The 26,669-nt window shown below is 50.2% G+C and overlaps 1 protein-coding gene across 1 annotated transcript in view; it reads right to left on the reverse strand.

Moving 5' to 3' along the window:
* LRP1 (LDL receptor related protein 1) overlaps nucleotides 1-10,695 on the reverse strand; it is an 84,576-nt gene extending 73,881 nt beyond the window's left edge. The window contains exons 1-2 of the mRNA XM_055359318.2: nucleotides 10,139-10,695; nucleotides 585-707 (exon numbers count right to left, since the gene is read on the reverse strand). Coding sequence (XP_055215293.1) covers nucleotides 585-707; nucleotides 10,139-10,205 — 190 coding nt within the window. The 5' untranslated portion in view covers nucleotides 10,206-10,695. The remainder of the gene's footprint in view (nucleotides 1-584; nucleotides 708-10,138) is intronic.
* Nucleotides 10,696-26,669: the final 15,974 nt, after the last annotated feature.

Consider the following 26,669-nt stretch of genomic DNA (forward strand, 5'->3'; position numbering starts at 1 on the left):
ACTCTGGGGTCCCACCAACAAGTTCTCCACTTCCCTTGGCAGGGCAAAAGCTGGGCGGGGACCTTTCTCCCAGTTAAAACAGCTGCCTCCGATTACACCACTTACTGGGGGCAGGGGAAGGCGGGGGTAGCGGGAAAAGCACAGGGGTGGGGCTTCTGGTATGGGGCTGAGCAAGTGCCAGTGGCCTCTGGCCTGGGAGCCAAAGGACAGAGGAAGATCTGAGCATCCGACAAGACCTGGGGCCAATCATCAAGGGTCAGGGAGGCTGAGAGGTGGAACAAGGGAAGAGCTGGAAGGAAAGGGAGGCCAGGCCATCTTCTAGCAAAGCTGTCAGCCCAGAGAACACTGTCTTGGGGTGCAGCACCTGAGGGAGAAATTTGAGGTGCCATTTCTAAACCCAACAGGCACCATGCCAAGCATTTTGAAGGGGTGTAAAGGACAGTTTTAGCTGTGTCATGGACAAATACAATCACTGAGCAAGGTCCACATCAGGCTAGGGATCAGCTGTCCTCCTCCCAAACATCTGCCAAAGGAAGAGGGATAAGTTAACGGTTTGGGGAGAAGAATCCAGAAAAGGTACTTACAAATCTCAGGGGCCTCGTCAGATCCGTCTGGGCAGTCCCTCTCACCGTCGCACCGCCAGCCCTTTGAGATACAGGTTATTTGATCTCTGCAGGCAAACTGCTTGGGGCTGCAAGTCTTAGGGGCTAGGGCAAGGAAAGAAAAGGGGATATAAATGAAGGATGGAGGCCAACTCTGTGAACCCAAAGTTCCCTAGTACTGCTCTTCCTTCCCTAGCATCAGTCTCCATCTGGCCCAGACCCTCAGCCATGGTCTATGTGCCTGGGGGTGTCAGGGGGTGGCTTTGGGTAGTTCCTAGACACTGTGTATCTGCGGTGGGGGTGGGGAGGATCCAGAAGCACATTTTACTGCACCCCTCCAAGTCCTCTAGGCTGCCTGTTCCTGGGAGTCAGGGTCAAAGCCTTTGCTATTCTTGGTTACTCTCATCAGACACCAGCACCCCCTGGCTTTGATGACAGAGTGATGGTGAAGGGGGGTGCATTTAGGCCTTGACATGTTTTCTCTTTGTCTTCCTCTAACTCCTACTAGAGGCCCCGAGCTGGTCTTATCTAACCTCTCTGCTTCCCTGCCTTCTGGGACACTCCTGGTCCCCTGACCCATCACCCCATCCTTCCCAACCCCTAATCACTAGGCCCCCAGATGGGAGCAGTGGGGAGGGATGCCCTTGGCACACACAGTAGTAGTTGGAGATGGTATTAGCAGAGGCACAGGAGGGCAAGGCTGGGCAGGAACGGGCAGGGTAGAGAGCCCTGCTTCCATTTCCATTCCCTATTTTTTTTTTTTTTTTTGAGACAAGGTCTCACTCTGTCCCCCAGGCTGGAGTGCAGTGGCACAATCTCAGCTCACCGCAACCTCCACCTCGTGGGCTCAGGCGATTCTCCTGCCTCAGCCTCCCCAGTGGCTGGAACTACAGACACGCATCACCATGTCCAGCTAATTTTTGTATTTTTAGTAGAGACGGGGTTTTGCCATGTTGGCCATGCTGGTCTCAAACTCCTGACCTCAGGTGATCCACCTGCCTTGTCCTCTCCATTCTCTAAAGACACAGCCTCCCTTGGTTAGACCTCAGGGAGACTTTCAGTAGATATCCTTAGAGTTAAGAAGCACCTAAAGATTTTCAAGATATCAGAATTGGGGAGCAGAGGCAGGGGGATGGCTGAAATGAACTCTAGGAACTGGTTTCAGTCCAGTCCAACTAGTTAGCTACTATATTCAGGACCTCTTGGCCCTACCCTCCCACCCCAATCAGGCTTCTTCCACTCCTACCCCATTCTCTTCCCTCATCCCCCAAGGAGGAATTAAGAATGGTGACAACTAACTCTTTTTTTTCTTTTCTTTTTTTTTTTTTGAGACGGAGTTTTGCTCTTGTTGCCCAGGCTGGAGTGCAATGGCACGATCTTGGCTCACTGCAACCTCTGCCTCCCGGGTTCAAGCGATTCTTCTGCCTCAGCCTCCAGAGTAGCTGGGATTACAGGCATGCGCCATCACGCATGGCTAATTTTGTATTTTTAGTAGAGACGGGGTTTCTCCATGTTGGTCAGGCTGGTCTCGAACTCCCGACCTCATCTGATCCATCCATCTCAGCCTCCCAAAGTGCTGGGATTACAGGCGTGAGCCACGGCACCCGGCTGACAACTAACTCTTATTGTGGGCTCAGTATGTGCCAGGAACTGTGGTAAAGCAGTTTTTTCCACGTATCATCGTATTTAATTCCCTCCACAGTATGACAAATGGGGACAACTAATACCACCATTTCACAGATGAAGAAATTGAGCCAGGTGACTTGGCCAGGGTCAAATAGCTGGCAAGTGACAAAACCAGCTAAGCTGACTCCAAGCTCTGAACCAGTGAAATCCACACCAGTCCTCCGATTCCCACTCCTCCCAACCTCTATCACCACATCCTCCACAGGAGGAACAGTCACCCACCCCTTCTCCCCCACCCAAGGCTGAGCTCCCAGTCTCCTGGCCTTTCGTGGCTTTTCCTCAGCCTGTGCCATCACATTTCTATTCTGCTGGCACACACTGAAGGCCAGCTCTATGCCAGGCACTGCACTAGGCATCAGGGTGCCAAGGAGGGTGAGATGACCCTCTGCTCTGCAGGAGCCAGAGTCGCCTGAGAAGACAGCTGTACCCAACTAATGCAAATGCAGGGCAGAGACAGAAGTATAAGGAAAATGGCGGGGGGGGGGGATCTTAGGAGGGAGGGAGTCTGATGGGAGCCTCACTGAGATGTCCTCCCTCCTAACCCCCACCGCTGGCAGGGGAGACGGCACTCAGGCCCCTGGCCAAAATGACCGAGTTCAGGAAACACATCAAGGATGGCCTAGCCAGGCTCCCCCTTCAGCCTCCCTCCCCTGGCCCCTACCCTGAGCCTGGAATAAAGGCCCCTTGAGGAGGTGGATAATGCTGAGTTCATTGCCCCACTGGGCCAGCTGTGAGGTCTTCCCGGGAAACACAGCCCGCCAGCCTAGTTAGCATGCCGGAGAACCGTCCGCTTCCCCTGACCAGCCGTGGCCGGCTGAGGGGGAAGAGGGGGGCTGGAATGGGACTCAGAGGCAGATGAGATGTTTGGAGCCCAGAAACAGACCCCCATGCCACCCACCTGGGACTTGGTCCATGCCCTGCTCCTCCCAGGGGCAGAGCGCACAGCCACGGCCTGAGGTCACCGAGTGGTCACCTAACCTCCCCTCCATTCCACATCCCAGCCATGGTGCCCCCTCCTTTAGCCCTCACTGAGTCCCCCCCGCTGTCCCCCACCCCCATTTTTGGCCTGAACTCCACAGAGGAAACAGCAGCTGGCAAACTCCAAAAGCTGGAATGAGAGAGATTCACAAACCAGATGTGCTCTTGCAGGGAGCGGATGGGGGATGGGACAAGTGAAAGGAAGAGGAGGGCCCAGGCCCCTATCCCACAGCAGCACCGGGGGAGGGGGCCACATCTCCCGAGGGCCTGGCCAGCACAAGGATTGCAGAGAGATACGTGAAAGAACTTCCTGTCAGGGCTGGTGTTGAAGGGCCTAGGAATCTGGAGCGAGAAGGCTGAGGCCTGTCTTTGATTTCCTTCAGGGGGAGAGGGAAGAAAGAAACAAATAAACTACTTTGGGGCAGTCTACACAGCCAAGGGAAGCCTCACTCAGAGCTGGGAGAGAGCTGAGTTGGGAGCGGGGTAGGACACTTATAATCTGCTTAGAGGGAAAGCCAACCCCACTCCCCTCAGCAGAGCCTTCTGTGTCTGAATCCAGCACCCAGAAAACCCACCTTTGTGGCCTGCAGTTTAGATGAGAGAACAACACTGCCCTAAGGTCAGAAGCAACTAAGGCCTTCCCTGCCTCCTGGCCCGCATGAGAGAACCCGGAGGTCTCCCTGACCGATGGGAGCTAACCTTTTTCACCTTGCTAACCACCAGCCACTGATTGGAAATACGGTGACTATTAACTTACTTAGATACTATAACCCTGTGAGGTGGGTGCCCTTGCAGCCCCCCGCTCACACATGAGGGAGCTGAGGCACAGGGTGACTGGTAACTGAGCAGGTGGTTTCCTCATAGGTCATGGGATGCAGCCGGGTTAAGAAAGGAAACCAGGCCGGGCGCGGTGGCTCACGCCTGTAATCCCGGTACTTTGGGAGGCCGAGGCAGGCGGATCATGACGTCAGGAGATCGAGACCATCCTGGCTAACGCGGTGAAACCCCGTCTCTACTAAAAATATGAAAAATTAGCTGGGCGTGGTGGCAGGCGCCTGTAGTCCCAGCTACTCAGGAGGCTGAGGCAGGAGAATGGCATGAACCAGGGGAGGCGGAGCTTGCAGTGAACTGAGATCGCGCCACTGCACTCCAGCCTGGGCAACAGAGTGAGATTCCATCTCAAAAGAAAAAAGAAAGAAAGAAAGAAAGGAAACCAGATGGGCGCAGTGGCTCCCGTCTGTAGTACCAGCACTTTGGGAGGTGGAGGCGGAGATGGGCGGATCACTTGAGGTCAGGAGTTCGAGACCAGCCTGGGCAACATGGTGAAACCCTGTCTCTACTAAAAATACAAAAATTAGCGGGAGGCGGAGGTCGCGGTGAGCAGAGATCACGCCATTGCATTTCAGTCTGGGTGATGGAGTGAGACTGTGTCTCAAAAACAAAACAAAACAAAAACAAAAAACAAGGAAGGGAAATTGCAGGGAGAATGCTGTCGTTCTCTGGCCCTGGCAGTGGGGAGAGGATTTTAAGGGGTGGCCTTCAGGGCTCCTCAGAGAGGAGGGAAGGGCATAGGGGAGACAGAGAGGAGCAAGAATGGGACAGAAGAAAGGGAAGACAGGCAGGAGAAGAAGAAGGAGAGATCTAGAGAGGAAGGAGAGAGAGCAAGTTTGGAGGAAGAACACCAGGACACAGGGGCCGTCTGTTCTCAGCTTTGCCTGAAGATGAATGTGACTGCCATGCTAACTTGGCCAACACCCTGCCCCACCCCCCCCAAACCCAGGCACCCAGCCCAGCCACGGCCCCCAGGGCCACCAAGCTGGAGCCAGGGCAGGAGGTGTAGAGTTGGGTGTGTGTCCAGACACAACACAGACCCCTCTGCCCTGCTTGAGCCTTGGCTGTCATTCTGTGTCCCATTCTGGGACCTTGGGGGTGGGGAAGTGGGGTGAGAATGCCTGGCCAGAGAGGGTGACAGCGAAGTCCAACCCTGAAGGAGTCTTCTCCAGAGAAGGGGAACCCATCCTTTGATACCCCTTGAGGGAGCGAGAGCAAGGAAGAGAGCTAAGACCTTAGAGGTGCTTCTTAAAGGACAAGGAGACTCAGGGACTGCAAAAGCATGACAGGGACTCTTGGGGCCGTTTTTAAGAGTGGACACGCAGAAGGAGAGATAGGCTCCCCTCTGAGATAGGTGAGAGGGGGGTTCTCTAAAGGGAACCACTGATATAGCTAAGGGAACAGAGTGGGAGGAGGATGCTCAAGGTGCGGGGGGTGCGGGGGGGTGGCGCGGGGACAGAGCCTGCAGGAATCTGAATTTTCAACCTTATGGGGGTGGGGCAGCAAGGGCCTCCCAAACCCAAACCTAGAGGTTTTCACTAAATTTTATGTATTTTGGGTGTTGCCTGGTGGCTCCTTCCTGAGGCTCAGACACATTTTTGTCATTCCTGAGTCTGGGCCTCTGCTTTGCGGCCTGGACAGACAGACAGACAGGGTGGCTTGGACAGCCAGGGGAGGGGAAGGGTCTCCGCTTCCATTCTGAGTCAATATTGATGCAGCAGGACATTAGCCTGACCCGTGACCTCCCCCACCAGCTTTTCCTTTCCCCACAAATAAAAGCCAGACCCCCAGAAGGCCTCCAGAGGTCACCATATCACTCACCAGGCATTTCTAAGCCTCCCCTCCTTCTCCCCCCACCCCAGCCACACACACAGCTTATGCTCACCAGAGTAAAAGCTCCAAGTTCTTGACTCACTCCTTACATCTTTCTCCAGTTCTTAGGCTCCTGGTCAGGAGGAAGTTCTGCCAGAAGTCTAACCTCCCTCCTTCCTTCTGAAATACCTCCTTTCTCCCTCTTAGCCCACAAAGGGTATCAAGTTCCTTTCTTCCAGAAACATTCTCTCCAAAACCCATTCCCCAAATTAGTGGAGGGGGAAGAAGAAAGAGGAAGTCGGAGGAAAGTGGAGAGGAAACTTTTGGTGCTGAACTGGACACTGGGTCTGGCCAGGAAGGGGGAAAAATAGCCAAAACAGAGGGGAGGGAGCTAGGGGGTGAGTGGGAAAGCCCAGAGAGACTCTTGCTCCCAAGAAGCTTTTGGGATACCAAGAGGCCTGGATGGGGGTAAATGGAGACAGGCAGAGAAAAATAAGACAAGTGACAGAGACGCAGAAAGCAGGGCAGAGAATGTCACAAATGTTCGGCAGTAAGAGATGAACTGAGAGGGTGAGAGACAGAGAGGTTCTAAAAAGCCAAGACAGCGCACACTAATGACAGACAGACAGAAAGACAGACAGACAGCCAGAAAAGCCAGGAAGGGGGCTCAGTCCAGAGATTGCCAAGGGGATGACACAGTTGTCCTGGGATGAACCCAGAGAATGACTACCCTGCTGAGCCTAGAGTAGGGTGGGAGCAAGATCTGTCCTATCTTGGGGAGACAGAGTCTCAGCCCTAGGCAGTGCCTGACTCAAGGAAGACCCAGAATAGGGACCACTACCACCCCTGGAGTCAGGAGGGTAGAAAGGAGGAAGGAAAATGGAGCTCCTCAGCCAGGGAAGCTAAGGCCTGGGGGGAGAGGGAGAGGCTTTCATCTCCCCTAGGGGAGCAAGAGGGACAACTCTCCACATATACCCCTCACCTCTTTCCCAGGGAGGATTTATATTGGTGCCTGAGGCCATTGCACCGGAAACACTCCAAAGCCAACTGCTTCCTTCTCCAAACAATGCAGGATCCTGCTAACCAGGCTGAAATCTGGGACAGAAGAGGGAGGCAGGTTCTCCACCGCTCATACCCAGCACTACCAAGTCAGGGGCCTTCCTGCAGTACCATTCAGCTGCACCCAGATGCCCCAAGAGCAATGAGTCCACACCCAGAGCTGGAGGACCTGAAAGGTGAAGAGTCTGAGGAGTGAGGAGGACCCTGAGAAGACAGTACTGGGCGGGAATAAACCTGGGCTTGGGGGTTCTGATGTGCAAGGGCTCACACTGCAGCAGGAGGAAAGAGAGATAGACTTGAGTAAGGAAGGGCTTCCCAAAAGGTAAGGAAGGGGTTTTGAAGAATGGGGGCATCTGGACAGGAACTGACTCTGGCCAGGACCTGGGCTGTCATCCTTTGGGAGGCTCAGTGGTGGAAGGGTGGTTGAGAAAATGAAGAGAGGAGAGAGAACAAGATCAGAAGAAAAAGATGTCTAGTGAAGCAGCCCTAAACATCAAAATATCTCTCCAACCCCAAAATGAATTTCTTACACATTCTTGCTTTAAAAGACAATGAGGCAAAGGGAGACGTTTAGGATATGAGTCTGATCAGAGAGAAAGGAGTTTGGAACTTTCAGGGATCCAGGAAGCTAACACCCCAGCTTCATAACTCACTTCCACTGTACCTACTCTAGTAATTGGTAATATGCCGGCTCAAGGGGGTGTGTGGAGGAAGGTCAGGAAAAAGGGAGGGAGGAAGTCAGCCTTATTCTGTGAGCTGTATTTGTCTGGGGGTGCCCTCCCCACTAGAAAATGTTCCCCAATCTCAGCAGGGCACTCAATTGTCCCATTCTCCACCCCATCTTTCTGCAACCTCTCCAGCAGCAGGTACACTCAATTTTGTCGCTAGTGGGGAGTGACGTTACTCCCCAAAGGGCAGGGGACCCCAGAGGCAGTTTCAGGCATAGAAGAGAAAGCAGAAGAGGTGGGAAAGCCCCTAGGATTGCTGCCCTGGAGAGAAAGCAGCAAGGCTGTGATAGCAGGAGGAAGGTAACATACTAAGTCAGGTGAGCTGGGTCATTTCCATTCTCTGGAAAGTAAACAAGAAAGTTCAATGTTGATGGACCCTGAGGCAAGAGGGCAGGGGTTAGGGATAAGGGATCCCCTAGGCTGCCTCTGGATAGAGTTGAACTTACATTTCTATGCAATTCCCCTTTCTCACCACCCTGTACCCGAGAGTGGGGTGGAGCTGATTATTTATATTCCCACTCCCAAGGCAGAAATATTGGTGTGTGTTTGGGGAGGGGTCCTCTCCTGGGGCTTTGGATAGTTTGATCTGAGCTGGAGATACAGAGGGGGCGTGGGTGAACATTTTAAGAAAGGGTAGGGAGATAGTTAAGGAGAACATGTCCAGTCTCTCTCTTCCGCTAACTTGGTGTGGCAAATAGAACTCCTTTAGAGCCCTGGGAGTGATGCTATCTGGGGTCCCTTCCTGACCTTCCCTGCTCTCCACAGAAACCCTCTTGCTTCTGCCTAACTCTAGCCACCTCCTTCATGGGACTCCTGATGGGTCTCTCTCTCTCTCAAAATTTTTTTCTATTCCTCCCAGAAGCGGCTGCAACCCCAGTCTCCCTGCCTCGATTTCCCTTCTCACCTCACAGGGCTGAGAACAAGAGAAAAACACATGATAATGACAGGAGTTATAGGCAGAAGCTGGCTGTGCGGCATCTGGAGGATATTCAGGAAAAGCCCCTCTCCTCCTCCAGGGCAGCTAATTGGTGGGGTGGGGGTAGGGGGTAGAGAGTCCCCAAGATGGCACAACTGAGGGACACTAAATATGTTTTTTGGGGACACAGCTGCTTCCTGACCCTGTAAGTCTCCTCCCCCAATTGAAGCAAGTTAGGGAGAGGGAGGGAGATAATCTGGTTTCAGAGAAAAACCTTCCCAATCCCAATCTGGCAAGACAGAGGAGGGGGTGTATGATGGTATCGGGCCCAGTTTTGTCTTTGGATGAGAGGGCTAAGATGACAGGAGGGGATGAGATCCCACCCCTTCTGAAATCAGGGACCTAGCCCAGCCCAACCCCATGACCCCAGCTTAATGCTTAAAGCTTGGGCAAGACTTGAACCAGTGACTCACAAGTAGGAGAAAAAAAACAGCTGACAAAAAAAGGGAAGAGAGGCACCCCATTTCCCCAAAAGGATGCAGTTCTAGCCTAAGCCTAACTCTGCAATATACAAAGTGTGTGTGTATGGGGTTTTGGGCTTGGGGGGGTGCAGGGAATAAACAGATTTACTAAAGGAGTGTGGGGGCACAGCCATAATCCCCATCCAACCTCCAACTCTCCTTCCAATCCAAACTGTGATGAAGCCAGAAGTCAGGAAGAAGGCAGCCTCCCCCACCCTCCTACCCCAGCATTCCAGGCCATTCTCCAGTCCCCTTCCCCAGTGATGACATCTGACGTTTTTTCATCTCAAAGCTCCCAGGAATTAAGAAGGAAAATTCAAAGTCACATAGTATGGCGAGCTCCCCCTCTCTGCCCCCCAACACAGCCCTACCCCAGGCTACTGACAGAGGCCCTGAGAGGGGGAAGAGCCCACTTCAGCACCCAGGCCTCCAGCCGGGGTTCTGGGGTCGATTCCACGCCCAAGCAGGGGGCCCTCCCTCTCCCCACCCACAGCCTTCCCAGGCCTGCCTGCCCTCTGCCCGGCAGGGTACCCCTGGCCTGGCTCCCCTTTCGAGCTACAGAGGCCAGTGCAAAAGCCATCCCCCCACCCCACCCCACCCCCACCCCCTTTTGCAGCCGAACATTGCAAATCCGGATTCCTTCACAATTCAGATGGGGGGTGGGGGGTTGTGAGGATGTAGGGGAGGCGGAGGCCCTCCCCGAACAGAGATAGGAAAAGAAGGCCTCTCCTCCCCAGGATCAGAAAAATGGGGAGCCCTCTTCTCTCTACCCAGGCCTCTGGTCTTTGTTTGTGCTGGGGGGCCCCGGAAGCATCATTTGCCCAGGGCCCCCATCCCCCAAATCGGACCCCATCCCCGCCCCCAGTCGGGCCGCTGCTGTGTCAGCTGGACTGGGATAACAAAAGGCACCCCCTCCCGCGTCTCCCTTCCCCATCCGTATGCAGGAGTCGGGGCTGGGGAGAGGGTGCCCCCAGGGGTCCAAGGGGGACGCGGAATCTCACTCACCGTCGATAGCCGCCGCGACCAGAGCTGAGAGCAGGGGCAGCAGCAGGAGCAACGGCGGGGTCAGCATGGTGTAGGCTGATGCAAGCAGCCCCTTCCCCTCTGGTCCTGCTACTTCTCTCCTTCACCCCCCCCCAGTTGGGGGGTCCCCCTTTTCCTCCTTTCCCCCTCCTCCTTCTCTGTTCTTATTCTTTCCTTCGGCAAAGCGCACCAGGGGCGTGGGTGAAGAGGTAGAGTTCCAAGCCCCTTGGGGAGGGCCTGCTGACGGGGGTGCGCCCCCTGCCCCCAAATCCAAACCCTTCACCCCACCCCCCCGCTTCACTCCTCGCTGCTCTTTCCCCCTCCCCGGGCGAAGCTCACAGCCCCATCTCGGAGCCGCCTCCGGCTGCAAAAATGCACAATTGGGAGGAGGCGGGGAGGGGGGGTGGGGGGCGTGGACCGGGTAGGGGAGCCTTTGGAGGGGGCTTGATGGAGCTCTGGGGGCTCCCCTCGTTTCCGCCTCCTCAGTGCATGGGCCTGGAGCTCGCACCGCTGTTCCCCGGACTGAAGTGCCGAGGGGGGGGCTGATGGGGGAGAGGGAGGGGACGGGTTGAGGAGGGAGGGAGGGAAGGGGCGGGGAAAGAAAAAAGGTTGGTGGGGGGGGAGAAAGAGCTACGCGGCAATCCAGTGAGTGCGCATGCGCCGATTTGACGCGCTGCCCGGGGGAGGGCGACGCGGACCCGCGACAGGGTTCGGAGTTCTGGAAAGCGGTCCAAGAGTGAGGGTCCCGGGGACTCGCTGGCTAGTTTGGGGCCTGGGGCGCCCTCTCCCCTGGCTGGGCCCTCTTCCCTGGTGCTCCAGAGAGCAGAAGGGGTCGAGGCTGGGATTGGGCAGTGGGCGGAGAGCTGAGCGGCTCCCCTTTGAAACTCAGTGTCATACTCTAGGATTTCAGGCTCCCTCCGGGGGCGTCCGGGACTCAGTGGTCTGGGCCGAGGCTCGATTTTCTAGGGGAACCCTGAAGGTGCCTCCTCAGCCCGGGGTGGGGACAGGGACCGCCAGTCCGCGGGGAAGGTGCAGGGAAAGGCTGAGCTTTGATTTGGAGACTTTGGAAGACCGGACTGGGATTGGGGCCTGCGAAGGAGGGGGCGGGGTGGGGGAGGGACCGCGAGGACCCGCCCCCACCTCGCTCCCGGGCTCAGAGTAAACAGGGACACCCGCGGGGACACGCCGGAGCTTGTCCGCCCGCGTGGGGCTCGGGGATGGAGCCCACCTTAGTACCCGCCCGCCCTGCTCGCCCAGCCCTAGGCGCGGGAGGGGCAGGCCCTGGTTTGGAGGGAGGTGAGTCACCAGCGGGTGGGGTTGAGGAAAGGCCACCCCCTTTCGCCCAAGAAGTCGGGGCTCATTTATTTTTCTGGTTTTTTTTTTTTTTAATACCTTCTGACTGGCTTGCCATCAAGTTAGGGTTTTAGATTCCGAGCGCCAGGATTTGGAATAAGATGAGGGACTCTGGACCTTCGTTTCCAGGCCTCGGGTTCCAAGGAGGTGTCTGCTGAGTGCCGGACCTTTGTCCCCAGGCTCAGCCCACACGGGAATGATACTTTGCAGAAGGCAGGCGCCAGGCGGTTCCCAGGGGCCAGTGAACGTGCTTTTGGTCACTGCCCCCTTCTGGGCGGCGTTTTACGGCTGTTACCTTAGTGTCTGACTTTCTAGGTGTCTGCATGTCAGAGTTCAAGGAGCGGGGCAGACGACGTCGGCTGCCAAAAATTGACGCTGGAGAGGAGGGACGGTTCCCCCTTTTACGTTCTAGTTACGGAAAAGTCCCCACTCCAGTCTGTCCTTGGCAGAAACAGGAGCAGCACGAAGGACTTGCCTTCTAATGACAGTGAGCTCAACCTTTAGCTTCTTCCAGCCGGCTTTGCTCAGCGCGGTGGCCACCTGCCTTTAGTCTCCTGGGCTAGAAACCTCAGACTTTATGCCAACTCAAGGAGGCCTTTCCTTCCTATATCCAATCTTGCCAGCCTGTGCTCCAGGCTTGTCATTTTTTTCCTCTGAAATATATCTCAGATTTCCTCCATTTCCACTGCCAGAGAGTTGCTCCAGGCAGGAACGGGGTCTTATTTCTCCTTTTATCCAGCTCCCATGGCCCAACACAATGTGAGACGCACTATGGGGACTCACCAAATGCCTACGAGGTTCCTCCCAGAGCCCCTCCCAGTATTGGGATCCAAGTGAAATCAGGTCGAAACAGACTTTAGACAGCTTGACAGCTTTGAAAGGAAAACGGTATCTGGAGCAACCACATGTAGCCTGAGGGCTTGAAGGGGCTTTCCTCCCTCCCCCTACCCATCTGTCAGGTGAATCTTCCAAAAACTGCTTTCCCGGTGTCTCTTCCTTGCTGGGGAACCTCTAGTGGGTGTCTATAGACCAGTCAAATGTGAACTCCTCTTCAGTCATGGCTTTCCAAAACCTGGCCTCAGTCAGCATGCACTTCTCACTTGCAACCTCCCATCCCCTGCTATCTCCTGAATGTGAATGTGTATTTTTATTAACTTTATATTGTTAAAAAAAAAAAAAAGAAAGAAAAGATAATACCTAGTGGTTAAAAAAAGTACAGGAAGGTACAAAGTAAAAGGAAACTTGATGCTCTCCACACCCCCATTTTTCAGCTGCACCCTCAGAGTAACTTCTACTAACAGTTCTTCAGGTCTCCCCTACCAGCAGAGGTTTCCCCCCCGCCCAAGACGGAGTCTTGCCCCGTTGCCCAGGTTGGAGTGCAGTGGCCTAATCTCGGCTCACTACAACCTCTGCCTCCCGGGCTCGGCGATTCTTCTGCCTTGACCTCCCAAGTAGCTGGGATTACAGGCACACGCCACTATACCCAGCTAATTTTTTTTGTATTTTTGGTAGAGATGGGGTTCCACGATGTTGGCTAGGCTGGTCTCGAACTTCTGACCACGTGATCTGGCCTCCTCAGCCTCCCAAAGTGCTGGGATTACAGGTGTGAGCCACCGTGCCCGGCCAGGAGAGTTTTTAAAACAGTAACATACAGGCCAGGCGTGGTGGCTCATGCCTGTAATCCCAACAGTTTGGGAGGCGAAGGTGGGCGGATCACTTTTCAGGAGTTCGAGACCAGACTGGCCAACATGGCGGAACCCCATATCTACTAAAAATACAAAAATGAGCCACGTATCGTGACGCATACCTGTAATCCCAGCTACTGGGGAGGCTGAGGCACGAGAATCGCTTGAACCCAGGAGGTGGAGGTTGTGGTGAGCCGAGATCGTGCCACTGCACTCCAGCCTGAGCAACAGAGGGAGACCCTGTCTCAAATAAATAAATAAAGCAGTAACATACAAATATAAGTGAATATCCTTTAAAACTACAAAGAAACTCATATGATATATAGTGTTCTGTAACTTGCCTTTTTTTCAATTAACTTAGCTTGATCCCTTTCCACACCGTATGAACGCATTTAGCTCACCCTTTGATCTTGGCTACTTGGAATCTCCTTGCTTGGATGTTCCACAGTTTGTTGGGATTGTTGGGCACTTGGGTTATTTCCAGCAGGTGAACTGCTGAGGGTATGTCTGTAAGGTGAGAGAATGCATATTTATGTCTTTCTTTCTTTTTTTTTTTTTTTTGAGATGGAGTTGCACTCTTGTTGCCCAGGCTGGAGTGCAGTGGTGTGATCTCAGCTCACTGCAACCTCCGCCTCCCAGGTTCAAGCGATTCTCCTGCCTCAGCCTCCCGAATAGCTGAGATTACAGGCACCCACCACCATGCCTGGCTCATTTTTGTGTTTTTAGTAGAGATGGGATTTCTCCATGTTGGCCAGGCTGGTCTTAAACTCCTGACCTCAGGTGATCCACCCACCTTGGCCTCCCAAAGTGCTGTGATTACAGGTGTGAGCCACCTCACCCTGCTGAAAATGCATATTTCTATCTGAGCCATTAATTATACAGTTCCCCTGCTCCTCTACCCTCCTCAGAAAAGCCCTCCTGTTATTCTCGCTCTGCCTATCTCTCCTGTTCCAAACTTGTATTCAGGAAAGCTTCAGTATCCAGAGTTTAGCACTTTATTTTGTGGGCTCTGTATCCACCACTAGACTATATACTCCTTGAGGGCAGGGACCATGTCTTTTTCTTCTTTGTTTCCACCCAGCGTGAGAGGCTCTTGATTGGTGAAAGGAATGTTAGGACAAGAGTTGCCTTTCCTGGAACAGGATGTGACTTCAAGCATCTTCTTCCCTCTATTTCTCCTATAGCATTCATTGTTTAATCCTCTCTGCCTCAGCGCCTTCTCTTCCTCCCCACATCTGTTCTTAAGAGGCATCTTCAAATCCTTGGGTTGAGATTATAACCATAATAGTAGGGAATCATGGAGGAATTCTCTGAAATTCATGATTGATACCTGGAATGGTGATGAGGGCAAAGAAGCTAGTGTGGGGAAAGGGTATCTCCTTTTTCGGGTCGCTCAGCAAATTACAAAATACCCCCCTTTTGTGAGTATAACAGGGCCTGGGGCTGGGGCGTTAATTGGGTAGCTCTGGAACTGAATGTCAAGCCAGAGGCTAGCACCACCTAGTGGTCAGTTAAGGAAGTGTGCGTAGGAAGGGTATCCCGGAAAGGTCTGATGGCAGGCGGAGAGAGGGAAAAGGACCAGTATTTATTGAGCGCTTACCATGTCCCAGGCCCACGCAGTGGACTTTATTTACAGTATCAGCTCACTTAAGTCTACCTTTTGTCATGGGTGTTATTTCCAGTGTGTATAAGAAAATAGAATGTTCTGAGAGATTGAAGAATCTGTCCCAAATAATGGTGCAGACCCAAGCCCGGATTTCATTCACTTAATAAAAATATTAGGTACCTCGTATAAGCAAGTACATTGCTAGGCACTAGGGATAGGAGACAGAAACACACAGTCTCAGCCTTCAAGAAGCTTTCAGGTTAGCTGGGTGCTCAACAAGAGACAGACAATGACAACACAGTCAGTTCCTTAACACCCGTGATGAAGGCATGTGCAGAAGGGCATGGGAACATGGGAAGGATACCTCTTCCAGACAAGGTGGTCAAGACAGAGAACAGCAGATGATGCCAGGCTAAATGCTGAATGAGAGGAAGAAAATGACAACCAATAACAAAAGGAAAGGGTGTTTTAGGCTGGATGGCAGGAAAGGCATTGGAGGCATGAGAAGTTTAAAACATGTGAAGAACATCAAATATGGTATGATAGCTGAAGTTTAAGGTACTTTGAGGGGAGGGTGATGGATGAAGTATCAGAAAGCCTAATCACAAAGCGTGATTTTAGCCACAGTAAGGACTTAGAATTTTTTTTCTAGAAGTAGTGTAGAGCCAGTTGAGAAATTGGTGAAGTCCTTAATGCATGAGCGATGGAGCTGGAGAGGAAGAGGATTCAGAAACAATAAAGAAGTAGGATCTAGTATACTAACCAGTTAACTGTATAGGCCTGAAGATAGTGACAGAGAAATCTGAGTCTAGAAAATTTGGCTCACATTAGAATCACCTGGAGAGTTTTTTAAACTCCCAGTGCTGTGGTGGCATGCATCTGTAGGCCCAGCTACTCAGGAGACTAAGGTGGGAGGATTGCTTGAGCTCAGGAGGTTGAGGCTGCAGTGAACCTGATCACTGCATGATCATGCCACTGCACTCCAGCCTGGGTAACAGAGTGCAACCCTGTCTCAAAAAGAAAAATAAATGTATCAATGCTGGAGGATTTATGCTACTTGATTTCAAGACTTGTAAGTGACAGTAATCAAGACTATGTGGTGCTAGCATGAGAACTGACAAACAGATCCATGGAGCAGAATAGAGAACCAGAAATAGACTCACAATCATTTGATTTTTTAATAAAAATTCTATATGTGTTTATTATTTTATAATGTTACTTTTAGGTACTTTTATCTTGGAATTATTTTTCATTTGATTAGTTTTCTGTGCATCTATCATTTTCCCCAAATATCTCAACATAATTTTAAAAAATCAGATAGTTGTTTGATTTCTTGTTGCAATTCCTTCGTGTTTACCACCCCTCCACCCTGCTCATCCCTATCTCACCCTGTGCAACTTCTGCATTCTTGCTTCAATGTTGACTAGGCACAGGCTTCATTTTTCTTTTGAGACAGAGTTTTGCTCTGTTGCCCAGTCTGGAGTGCAGTGATATGATCATAGCTCACTGCAGCCTCAACCTCCTGGGCTTAAACTATTTTCCCCTGTCAACTTCCCAAGTAGCTGGGACTACAGACACATGCCACCATGCCTGGCTTCAGCATCCATTCTTAAACTCCTTTTCACCATTGATCTGGGATTTTACTCGTAGCTGGAACCTGTCTGAGACCAGACTATTGGAGGTTTTTTTACTGCTGGAGGATGGTATCTCTGGGAAAGGCCCACTCCCAGACCCGGGAATGTAGGATCCATCTCAGTGCAGCTTTTCTCAGCTCTCTACTTGTCTGGGGTACCACACTTCTCAACCGGATTCTGTACTTCTCATAAAGGTATTTTGATCGGTAAATTGTTAAATCTGTGTTTCTGTGAGGGGATGAGAGGCGGGACTTCCTATTGCACCAACTGGCTGATCCCACTGTAAAGGTCATTTGATTTTAGCAAAGATGTCAAAGCCAGCCAGTGGAGAAAGGAATGTCTGTTCAATAAATAGTTATGGAACAACTTCATATCTATATGGGAGAAATAGATGAACCTTGACCCCTACCTCACACCATATGCAAAAATTAATTCAAGATTGATTATAGGCCGGGCCCAGTGGCTCACACCTGTCATCCCAGCACTTTGGGAGGCTGAAGCAGGTGAATCACCAGAGGTCAGGAGTTCAAGACCAGCCTGGCCAACACGGTGAAACTCTGTTGCTACTAAAAATACAACAATTAATAGGCCAGGCATGGTGGCTCACACCTGTAATCTCAGCACTTTGGGAGGACAAGGTGGGTGGATCATCTGAGCTCAGGAGTTCAAGACCAGCCTGGCCAACATGGCAAAACCCTGTCTCTACTAAAAATACAAAAATTAGCTGGGCGTGGTGGTGCATGCCTGTAATCCTAGCTACTCAGGAGGCTGAGGCAGGATAATTGCTTGAACCTGAGAGGCGGAGGTTGCAGTGAGCTGAGATCACACCACTGCACTCCAGCCTGAGTGACAGAGCGAGACTCTGTGTCCAAAAAATTAATTAATTAATTAAAAAAATAAAAATACAAAAATTAGCTGGGTGTGGTGGTGGGCACCTGTAATCCCAGCTACTCAAGAGGCTGAGGCAGGAGAATTGCTTGAACCCAGGAGGTGGAGGGTGGAGTGAGCCGAGATCGCGCCACTGCACTCCAGCCTGGGTGACAGAGCGAGACTCCGTCTAAAAAAAAAGATTGATTATAGACCTAAACCACAAATGCTAAAATTATAAAGCTTTTAGACAAAAACACAGAATATCTTCATAACTTGGAGGAAAGCAACCCCTTCTTAAGCTATAGAAAGCAATAACATAAATTTCTTGATAAGTGAAACATCAAAATAGAAAACTTTTGCTCGTCAGAAGACATCATTATGGAGTAATCCCAGCACTTTGGGAGGCTGACATAGAAGGACTGCTTGAGGCCAGGAGTTTGAGACCAGCCTGGCCAACAAAGCTAGACTCCGTCACTACAAAAAATTTAAAAAATTAGCCGAGTGTGATGGTGTGCACCTATAGTCCCAGCTACTCCAGAGGCTGAGAAGAGAGGATTGCTTGAGCCCAGGAGTTAGAGGCTGCAGTGAGTTGATTGTGCCACTGCACTCCAGCCTGAGTGACAGTGAGACCCTGACTCAAAAAAAAAAAAAAGACATTATTATGAAAATGTGGAAGTAAGCCAAATAGATAGACAAAACATTGATCTGAGAAGGGACAGAGAAATGTGAGATATATTAAAAATTCCTATAACATAGTAATAAAATGACAACCCAATGAATGGACAATAAGCATATGAAAGGTACTCGAGGCCAGGTACAGTGGTGCACGCCTGTAATCCCAGCATTTTGGGAGGCCAAGGTGGGAGGATTGCTTGAGGTCAGCAGTTTCAGACCAGCCTAGGCAATATATCGAGACCTCATCTCTACAAAAAGGCCGGGCGTGGTGACTCACGCCTGTAATCCCAGCACTTTGGAAGGCCGAGGCGGGCGGATCACGAGGTCAGGAGTTCGAGACCAGCCTAGCCAACATGGCCATACCCTGTCTCTACTAAAAATACAAAAATTAGCCGGGCATGGTGGTGGGCGCCTGTAATCCCAGCTACTTGGGAGGTTGAGGCAGGAGAATCGCTTGAACCCAGGAGGCAGAGGTTGCAGCGAGCTGAGATTGTGCCATTGCACTCCAGCCTGGGCAACAAGAGCAAGACTCCATCTCAAAATAAATAAATAAATAAAATTTAAAAATGATCTAGATATGGAGGTGCATTCCTGTAGTCCTAGCTATTCAAAAGGCTGAGGCAGGAGGATTGCTTGAGCCTAGAAGGTTGAGGCTGTAGTGAGCAGTGATTGTGCCACTGTGCTCCAGCCTGGGCAACAGAGTGAGACCCTGTCTCAAAAATAAAAAGAAAAAAGAAAAGAACTCAACATCTTTAGTTATTAAGAAAATGCAAATTATGCCAGGCGCGGTGGCTCACGCCTGTAATCCCAGCACTTTGGGAGGACGAGGCAGGAGGATCACAAGGTCAAGAGATCTAGACCATCCTGGCTAACATGGTGAAACCCTGTCTCTACTAAAAATACAAAAAATTAGCTGGGCGTGGTGGCGGGCACCTGTGGTCCCAGCTACTTGGGAGGCTGAGGCAGAAGAATGGCATGAACCCGGGAGGCAGAGCTTGCGGTGAGCCAAGATCGTGCCACTGCACTCCAGCCTGGGTGACAGAGCAAGACTCCGTCTCAAAAAAAAAAAAAAGCAAATTATATCCACAGTGTGATACCTCTCAATACTCACCAAAATGATTAAACTTTAAAAAACTGACAATACCAAATGTTAGTGGGAATACAGAGCAACTGGAACTCTCATACATCATTAGTGGGAATGTAAAATGTACTATCAGTTTGGAACAATATGTAGCAGTTTCTTATAAAACTACACATACACCTACCCTGTGACTCAGCAATTCTATTCCTAGTTATTTATCCAAGAGAAATGAAAGCATATGTTCACACACAGACTTGAACACAGAATATTCATAGCAGTTTTCTTCACAGTAGCCAAAAGCTGGCCATAGCTCAGGTATCCTTCATTTGAAAAAGGACAAACAAACTGTGGTATAGATCCACCATGGGACACTACTCAGCAAGAAAAATGAAAGAACTATGGATACATGCAGCAACATGGATGAACCTCAAAACATGTTGCGTAAAATAAGCCAGACATAAAACTACATCCTATATTACTCTACTTAAAAAAAAAAAATCAGAACAGTGGCTTCCCCTGTGGGTTGGGGTGAGGGTAATGATCCACATCTTGATAGAAGTTTGGGTATTACAAAGCAACCACCTGGTAGGGCAGAGATTTGAACACAGGTGGTCTGCCAGCGGCCAAGGTTTTAATCACCATACTACATAGCCTTGCCCAGGCTGTGGAGCCTCAGATGTGGATGAGATCACACAGAAAGAGTATCCCGTGAAGACAGGAGACTGAGAGGGAGGACGCAGAGAGGTAGGCCGAAGACCAAGAAAGGAATCATGAAAAGTAGTTGGGGGAGAACTTACTCAAGAATGGCTAACAGTGTTGAGTACTGCCGAAAGGCCCAGCAAGAGAAAGACAGGAATGTGCCATCATTCAAGGCCCCTAGGAGGGTGTATGTGACATGGGCCAGGACAGTTTCATGACTGGTGGGGGCAGCAGCCAGCTGGCAGTGTAATGAGGAAGTAAGGAAGAGAAGACTGAATATGAATAATTTTCCCGAGATGCTTGGCTGCAAAGGGGAGGGGAGCGAGGCAAGACAGTAATTAGAGAGCTGAGATTTCCTTGCAGAGGCACAATCCTGACCACAGCTCACTCCATCCAGAGCTGCTTGACTTTGCCCATTCACCAGGATGGCTAACTTGTCCTTCTGTGAAGTAAAGGTCGGTTGGCCACAGTAAGCCTGTGACAGCCTGAGGGCTCCATTTGAAGCCTTGAGATCAGCTGACTCCACCATTGCTCACATCCTGTCATCCTTGGCAGGCCTTGATTGGCATCCATCCTTCTCCACTAAGTCTAGTCCTTCCTCCTCCTAACACTGTTATACTGCTCTCCACCCCTCTCCTTGCTTGAAGCCTGGAGCCACCCCTGGCTCACATTATCCTGGCCCCTCTTGGCTTGTCTGGAACCTGATCCTTCCTTGAGAACATTCTTCCTTTAATGAGGTATCGCTTATTCTCTCAAGTGTATAGGGCAGGTGGTAGTGGGAGGACGGGCAGGCAGCCCGCCCTGGAGTCTCCATTTCCTGTGGCGATATGGCTTCACCATGGTCTTAGTTAGGGATGCATTTAGCAGCAAGTAATGGAAGACCCAATTAAAGCAGGCTCAACAATGAGGAGTTTTATAGCAGGTCCAGGGCTGGTTGATTCATCAAAGGTTTTCCACCTCTTCACACTCATACTTTATCCTCATTGGTTGGTGGTATCTCCCCTCCCAGTTGCAATGTGGTTGCAGCTATTCCAATCCTAAAAGTGAACATGGCACTGAAGAAGAACAAAATCTTTCCCAGAAGCCCCCTAAGTCCTATTGGCCAGGATTGGGTCACTGGCCAAGGGAATAGAAATACTGTGATTGGCTACGCCAATTAGATTCATCCCGTGAATACATAGGAGGGGGACACCTGTGTGAAATCCAGACTTTGCTAGCAAGGGAGAAAAGCTTGGCTGCTGAATAGGCACCACCAGTGCTTGCCTCAGTAGTCATATCAAATTCCTCTTCCTTTAAGAGCCAACTATTTCACCTTCCATTGGGATGTGCAACATAGGGCTTAAGGGCAACATTTCTGGTGCCAAACTAACTGGATTTGAATCCCAGCTCTCTCACCTTAGCCTTGAGCAAGTTGCTGAGTTTTCCATGCCACAATTTCCTTGTTTGTAAAATGAGGGTTATCAGCACTATCCAATAGAATTTTCTGTGATGATGGAAATGCCCCGTGTCTGTTAAGTCATACATGGATATTGCACATTTGAAATATGGCTGATACATCAGAGGCATTGAATTTTAAAATTGAAATAGCCACAAGTGGTTAGTAGCTACTGTATTGGGCACATAGTTCTAGCTCATAGTATTATTGTAGGATAAAAAGTACAGAGCTTCAATTTTAGAGTAAGAATTGAAGTAACACATAAAGCCCCACTACGTGTTAGTTATTATTTTTGCTGTTATCCACTGATGTCCTGGTCACTTCATCCGTGAAGGCTTTGTTTATTTTATTTTATTTTAATTTTTTTGAGGCAGGCTCTCACTCTGTTGCCCATGCTGGAGTGCAGTGGTGCAATTATGGCTCACTGCAGCCTTGACATCCTGGGCTCAGGGATCCTCCCACCTCAGCCTCCCCAGTGGCTGGAACTACAGGAATGCACCACCACACCAGGCTAATTTTTGTATTTTTTCTAGAGACGGCATTTCACCATGTTGCCCAGGCTGGTCTCAAACTCCTGGCCTCAAGCAGTCTGCCCACCTCAGCCTCCCAGAGTGCTGGGATTACAGGCATGAGCCACCACGCCTGGCCTTCTGTGAAGACTTTAGCAGCTGACTGTCTTCCTGTCCACCTCAAGTTTTCCACAAACCCAGATGGTTTCAGTGCTCAGGCAGGTAGTCCAGCCAACACCCTGGCCTCTTGGTTCCTTGTTCTCTTTGACTCCAATGACTTACCTCTGTGTTGCTGTAGCCACTCACTCTCATAGCCACCACCTTTATCACACCCTTGCAGGAGAGCTGGACTGAAATGTCACTCCCTAGATTCTGACCGCAACATCCTAGCCTTACAGCTCTTTCTTTCCCTTGCCCCCGGGAAGCCTGGTCTTTAAGTCTGTTGAGACTTCCAGTTTCTTCCCTTTCTTTCCTTTGACACTGGCCCCTCATGTCTTCACTTTTCTTCCTAACCAGTCTCCATTCCACAATGCTTCACCTCTGCCCTTCAACTGTATCATCTCCCTCTCTGTTGTTATTAACCTTCTGAATGGATCTCCTGGCTTCAGAACTTATCTTTTAAATCCATCCTCCACATTGCAGCTAGGCTGATCCCTCTACTAAATCTTATCATATGACTCACCTGTCTAAATCTTCTAATGCTCCCCATTGCCCATTACTACCCATTCCCAGAAGGTACCATGCTCCCACAGGTATCCATGCCTTTGCATATGCTAGACCTTCTTCCTGCTTTAATGCTTTCCTTGTTCTTTGCCTGAATAATTCTTATGTCCCTTCAAGATTCATTTCAGGCTGGGCACGGTGGCTCACGCCTGTAATCCCAAAACTTTGGGAGGTCGAGGCAGGAGGATCACTTGAGTTCAGGAGTTTGAGAGCCTGGAAAACATATTGAGACCCTGTTCTATGAGAGAGAGAGAGAGAGAGAGAGGAGAGAGAGAGAGGAGAGAGAGAAGGATTCGAACATGCTTTATGCTGAAAGTATAGAGCTGTCATAACTACAGAGCAGGAGGGTGGAGATTTGAAGAATGAAGGGGATAATAAATGGAACAAGTGCCTGAAGAGGCAGAAGGGAGGGGCCTTGAGCACAGGTGTTTCCTAATTAAATGATGAGTTGGTATGAAGATGGATGGAAACTTGGGGAGAATAGTGAAGGCCTGGGAGATAAAGCTGGCTAGGGGCCCTCAGCAGCTTCCCACAATTCTTTTGTGACCTCCTCCTCCTTTCCCTCATCCTCCACAAATCACAGTCCACTATTCAGTGTTCTTGAACTGTCTTGTCTGTGAAATGTACTGAGCTCCAGCAATCAATCCATCAATCAGTTTAGTCCTTACGTAGGAGAGTATGTATAAAACATTTAGCCCAGCACCAAGTACATGGGAGACACTCAGTTAATTGCAGCCCTTCATATCTTTACCAGCAAGAATGCATGTTGTTTTTTCTAGCTGCTGCATAGCAGTGTGTACAGTATGATATGAGTCCTTGCCCTCTTTGAGCTTGTGTTATTGTTGAGGAAGAAAGATGTACCCACAAAATAATTCAAAAGCAATACAAAGGAATATGTAGTGGCCACCGGTATCCAAATTGTGCTTCTATTATTATTATTATTATTTTTTTTTTTTTGAGACAGACCCTCACTCTGTTGCTGGAGTGCAGTGGTGTGATCCTGGCTCACTGTAATCTCCACCTCCTGGGTTTAAGCAATTCTCATGCCTCAGCCTCCCAAGTAGCTGGGACTACAGGGCAGTGCCACCACACCTGGCTAATTTTTGTATTTTTAGAGGCGGGGTTTCACCATGTTGGCCAAGCTGATCTCGAACTCCTTACCTCAGGTGATCTGCCCACCTTGGCCTCCCAAAGTGCTGGGATTACAGGTGTGAGCCACCATGCATAGCTGTGCTTTTTTTTTTTTTTTTTTTTTTTTTTCCCACAACCAGCACTAAAAAGTATGTTTTATCATGACTTAGAATTCAGATACATATAGGGCCGGGAGCGGTGGCTCATGGCTGTAATCCCAGCACTTTGGGAGGCCAAGGTGGGTGGATCACCTGAGGCCAAGAGTTTGAGAGCAGCCTGACCAATATGGTGTCTCTACTAAAAATACAAAAATTAGCTGGGTGTCGTGGCGTGTGCCTGTAGTCCCAGCTACTGGGGAAGCTGAGACAGGAGAATTGCTTGAACCCAGGAGGCAGAAGTTGCAGTGAGCTGAGATCCCACCACCGTACTCCAGCCTGGGCGACAGAGGGAGACTCCATCTCAAATAAAAAAAAAAAAGAATTCAGATACATATATAAAGCTGAAACAAAAGTTTAATTAAACAATACTTATCCTTACTTTGCATGATGCCTTCTGATATTTTCTGTACTGTTCTATTCTACTTCAGTTTTACTTTTTAATTTTATTCACTTTATTTTTTATTTTTTGAGATGGAGTCTCGCTCTGTTGCCCAGGCTGGAGTGCAGGGGTGTGATCTCAGCTCACTGCAGCCTCTGCCTCCTGGGTTCCAGTGATTTTCCTGCTTCAGCTTCCCAGGTAGCTGGGATTGCAGGCACATGCCACTGTGCCCGGCTAATTTTTTGTATTTTTTAGTAGAGACGGGGCTTCACCATGTTGGCCAGGCTGGTCTTGAACTCCTAACCTCAGATGATCCGTGCACCTCGGCATCCCAAAGTGCTAGGATTACAGGCATGAGCCTCTGAGCCTGGCCTTTACTTCAGTTTCAAAGAGTGAAGGTCAAGACACTGTTTTTTTTTATGTTTTGTTTTTAATTTTGTTTTAAATTTTTTTTCGTAGAGATGGGATCTTGCTATGTTGCCCAGGCTGATCTCGAACTCCTGGCCTCCAGCAATCCTCCTGCCTCAGCCTCCCAGAGTATTGGGATTACAGGTGTGAGCCATTGTGCTTGATCAAGATGCTGTTATGGGCTGAGTTGTGTTCCTCAAAAATTCTCTTGAAGTCCTAATCCCAAGTACTTCAGGACGTGACCTTATTTTGAAGGACCCCCTTATAGGGTCTTTACAGAGGTAATTAAGTTAAAATGAGGCCATTAGGATGGGGCCTAATGCAACATGACTGGTATCCTTGAAAAAAGGGGAAACTTGGAGACTGACTTGCATACAAAGAGAACACTGTGTGAACGTGAAAATGGCCATCTACAAGCCAAGGAGGGAGGCCTGGAACAGAGCCTTCCTTCACATCCCTGAGAAGGAATCAATCAATCCTGCTCAGGTTAACCTTGATCTTGGACTTCTAGCCTCCAGCATCTTGAGAGATTTCTGTTGTTTAAGTCATACATATGTAGTACTTTGTTACAGCAGCCCTAGCAAACTGATACACTCACCAAATCGATTTTGTGACTCACTATTGGGTTGTAACCGGCAGTACATAGACATAAAGTTATTTTTTCCTTACGCTTTCTCTTGTGCAATCGTGTGTGTGTGTGTGTGTGTGTGTGTGTGTGTGACGGAGTCTTGTTCTGTCACCAGGCTGGAGTGCAGTGGCTTGATCTCGGCTCACTATAATGTCTGCCTTCCAGGTTCAAGTGATTTCCCTGCCTCAGCCTCCTGAGTAGCTGGGACTACAGTCGCGCACCACCACGCCCGACTAATTTTTTGTATTTTTAGTAGACACGGGGTTTCACCATGTTGGCCAGGATGGTCTCAGTGTTCTGACCTTGTGATCTGCCTGCCTCAGCCTCCCAAAGTGCTGGGATTACAGGCGTGAGCCTCTCTTGTGCAATCTTTACCACCACTCAATGGGATGGCAAGGTCCAGGGGAGGGTGATACAGTCACCCTCACAGTCATGCAGGTGCAGATGTCATTAATGAAGGTCTGACAGACTCTGCAATTGTACAATCTGAAGATGAGTATCTCCTTAAATTTAATACTCTAGGCACTTTACCCTAGCCTAGACTCTGTTGAAGTAGGTATAACTATTATTCTCATTTGAGGGATTGACACCTGATTGTGAACCTCCTAAATGGAGTCATACCCAAGCCAGATTTGCCTCTAAATTCTGTTTTTTCCCCTTACATCACAGTGTTCCCTTGGTATAGTCAGTTACAGAGGGAGTAATAAATACTATTTTTCTTTTTTTTTCTTTTTTTTTTTTTTTTTTTGAGACAGAGTCTGGCTCTGTCGCCCAGGCTGGAGTGCAGTGGCGCAATCTCAGCTCACTGCAAGCTCCGCCTCCCGGGTTCACGCCATTCTGCCTCAGACTCCCGAGTAGCTGGGACTACAGGCGCCCGCCACTACGCCCGGTTAATTTTTTGTATTTTTAGTAGAGACGGGGTTTCACCATGTTAGCCAGGATGGTCTCGATCTCCTGACCTCGTGATCCGCCCGCCTCGGCCTCCCAAAGTGCTGGGATTACAGGCGTGAGCCACCGCGCCCGGCCTAAATACTATTTTTCTACCAGTACTTGCTCCTCGCCTTCCTACCCCCTAAAAGGAGCCAAAGTCAGAGACCACATTACTCTTTTCCCTCCTCCTCTCCAAGTCTTTGGGGACTTGTAGCTCTGACACCCTTAGATGGTGAAACCTGGCTTCACCTACTGTCTGTGGATGTCTGCAGGCAGAGTGGGCACTCGGGAGCACATACAAAGCACGTGTGCCGTGAGCATGTATGTGCACACACCTTGATCCTAGCATGGCTTGTTGGACAAGCCAATGGACAGAGTCCCTGCCTGCCACCTCCACCCCTGCTCTCCCTTCTCTTCCATTCCCTGTCCTGCAGACACAGCAAACACATACGCACATACACCCTCAATAGGATCCTTTTGGCAGTAACATGACCCCCAAATCTGGGGACTTCTATGTAGGATGGAGACCCTTCTCCTTTCCTCATACCTGGTTTATTATGAACCATAAAAATAGTGCCTGACAGTTACTGTGTGTCAGGCATTGTTCTA

This window comes from Gorilla gorilla, chromosome 10, assembly GCF_029281585.2.
Source record: "Gorilla gorilla gorilla isolate KB3781 chromosome 10, NHGRI_mGorGor1-v2.1_pri, whole genome shotgun sequence".
NCBI classification, from domain to species: domain Eukaryota; kingdom Metazoa; phylum Chordata; class Mammalia; order Primates; family Hominidae; genus Gorilla; species Gorilla gorilla.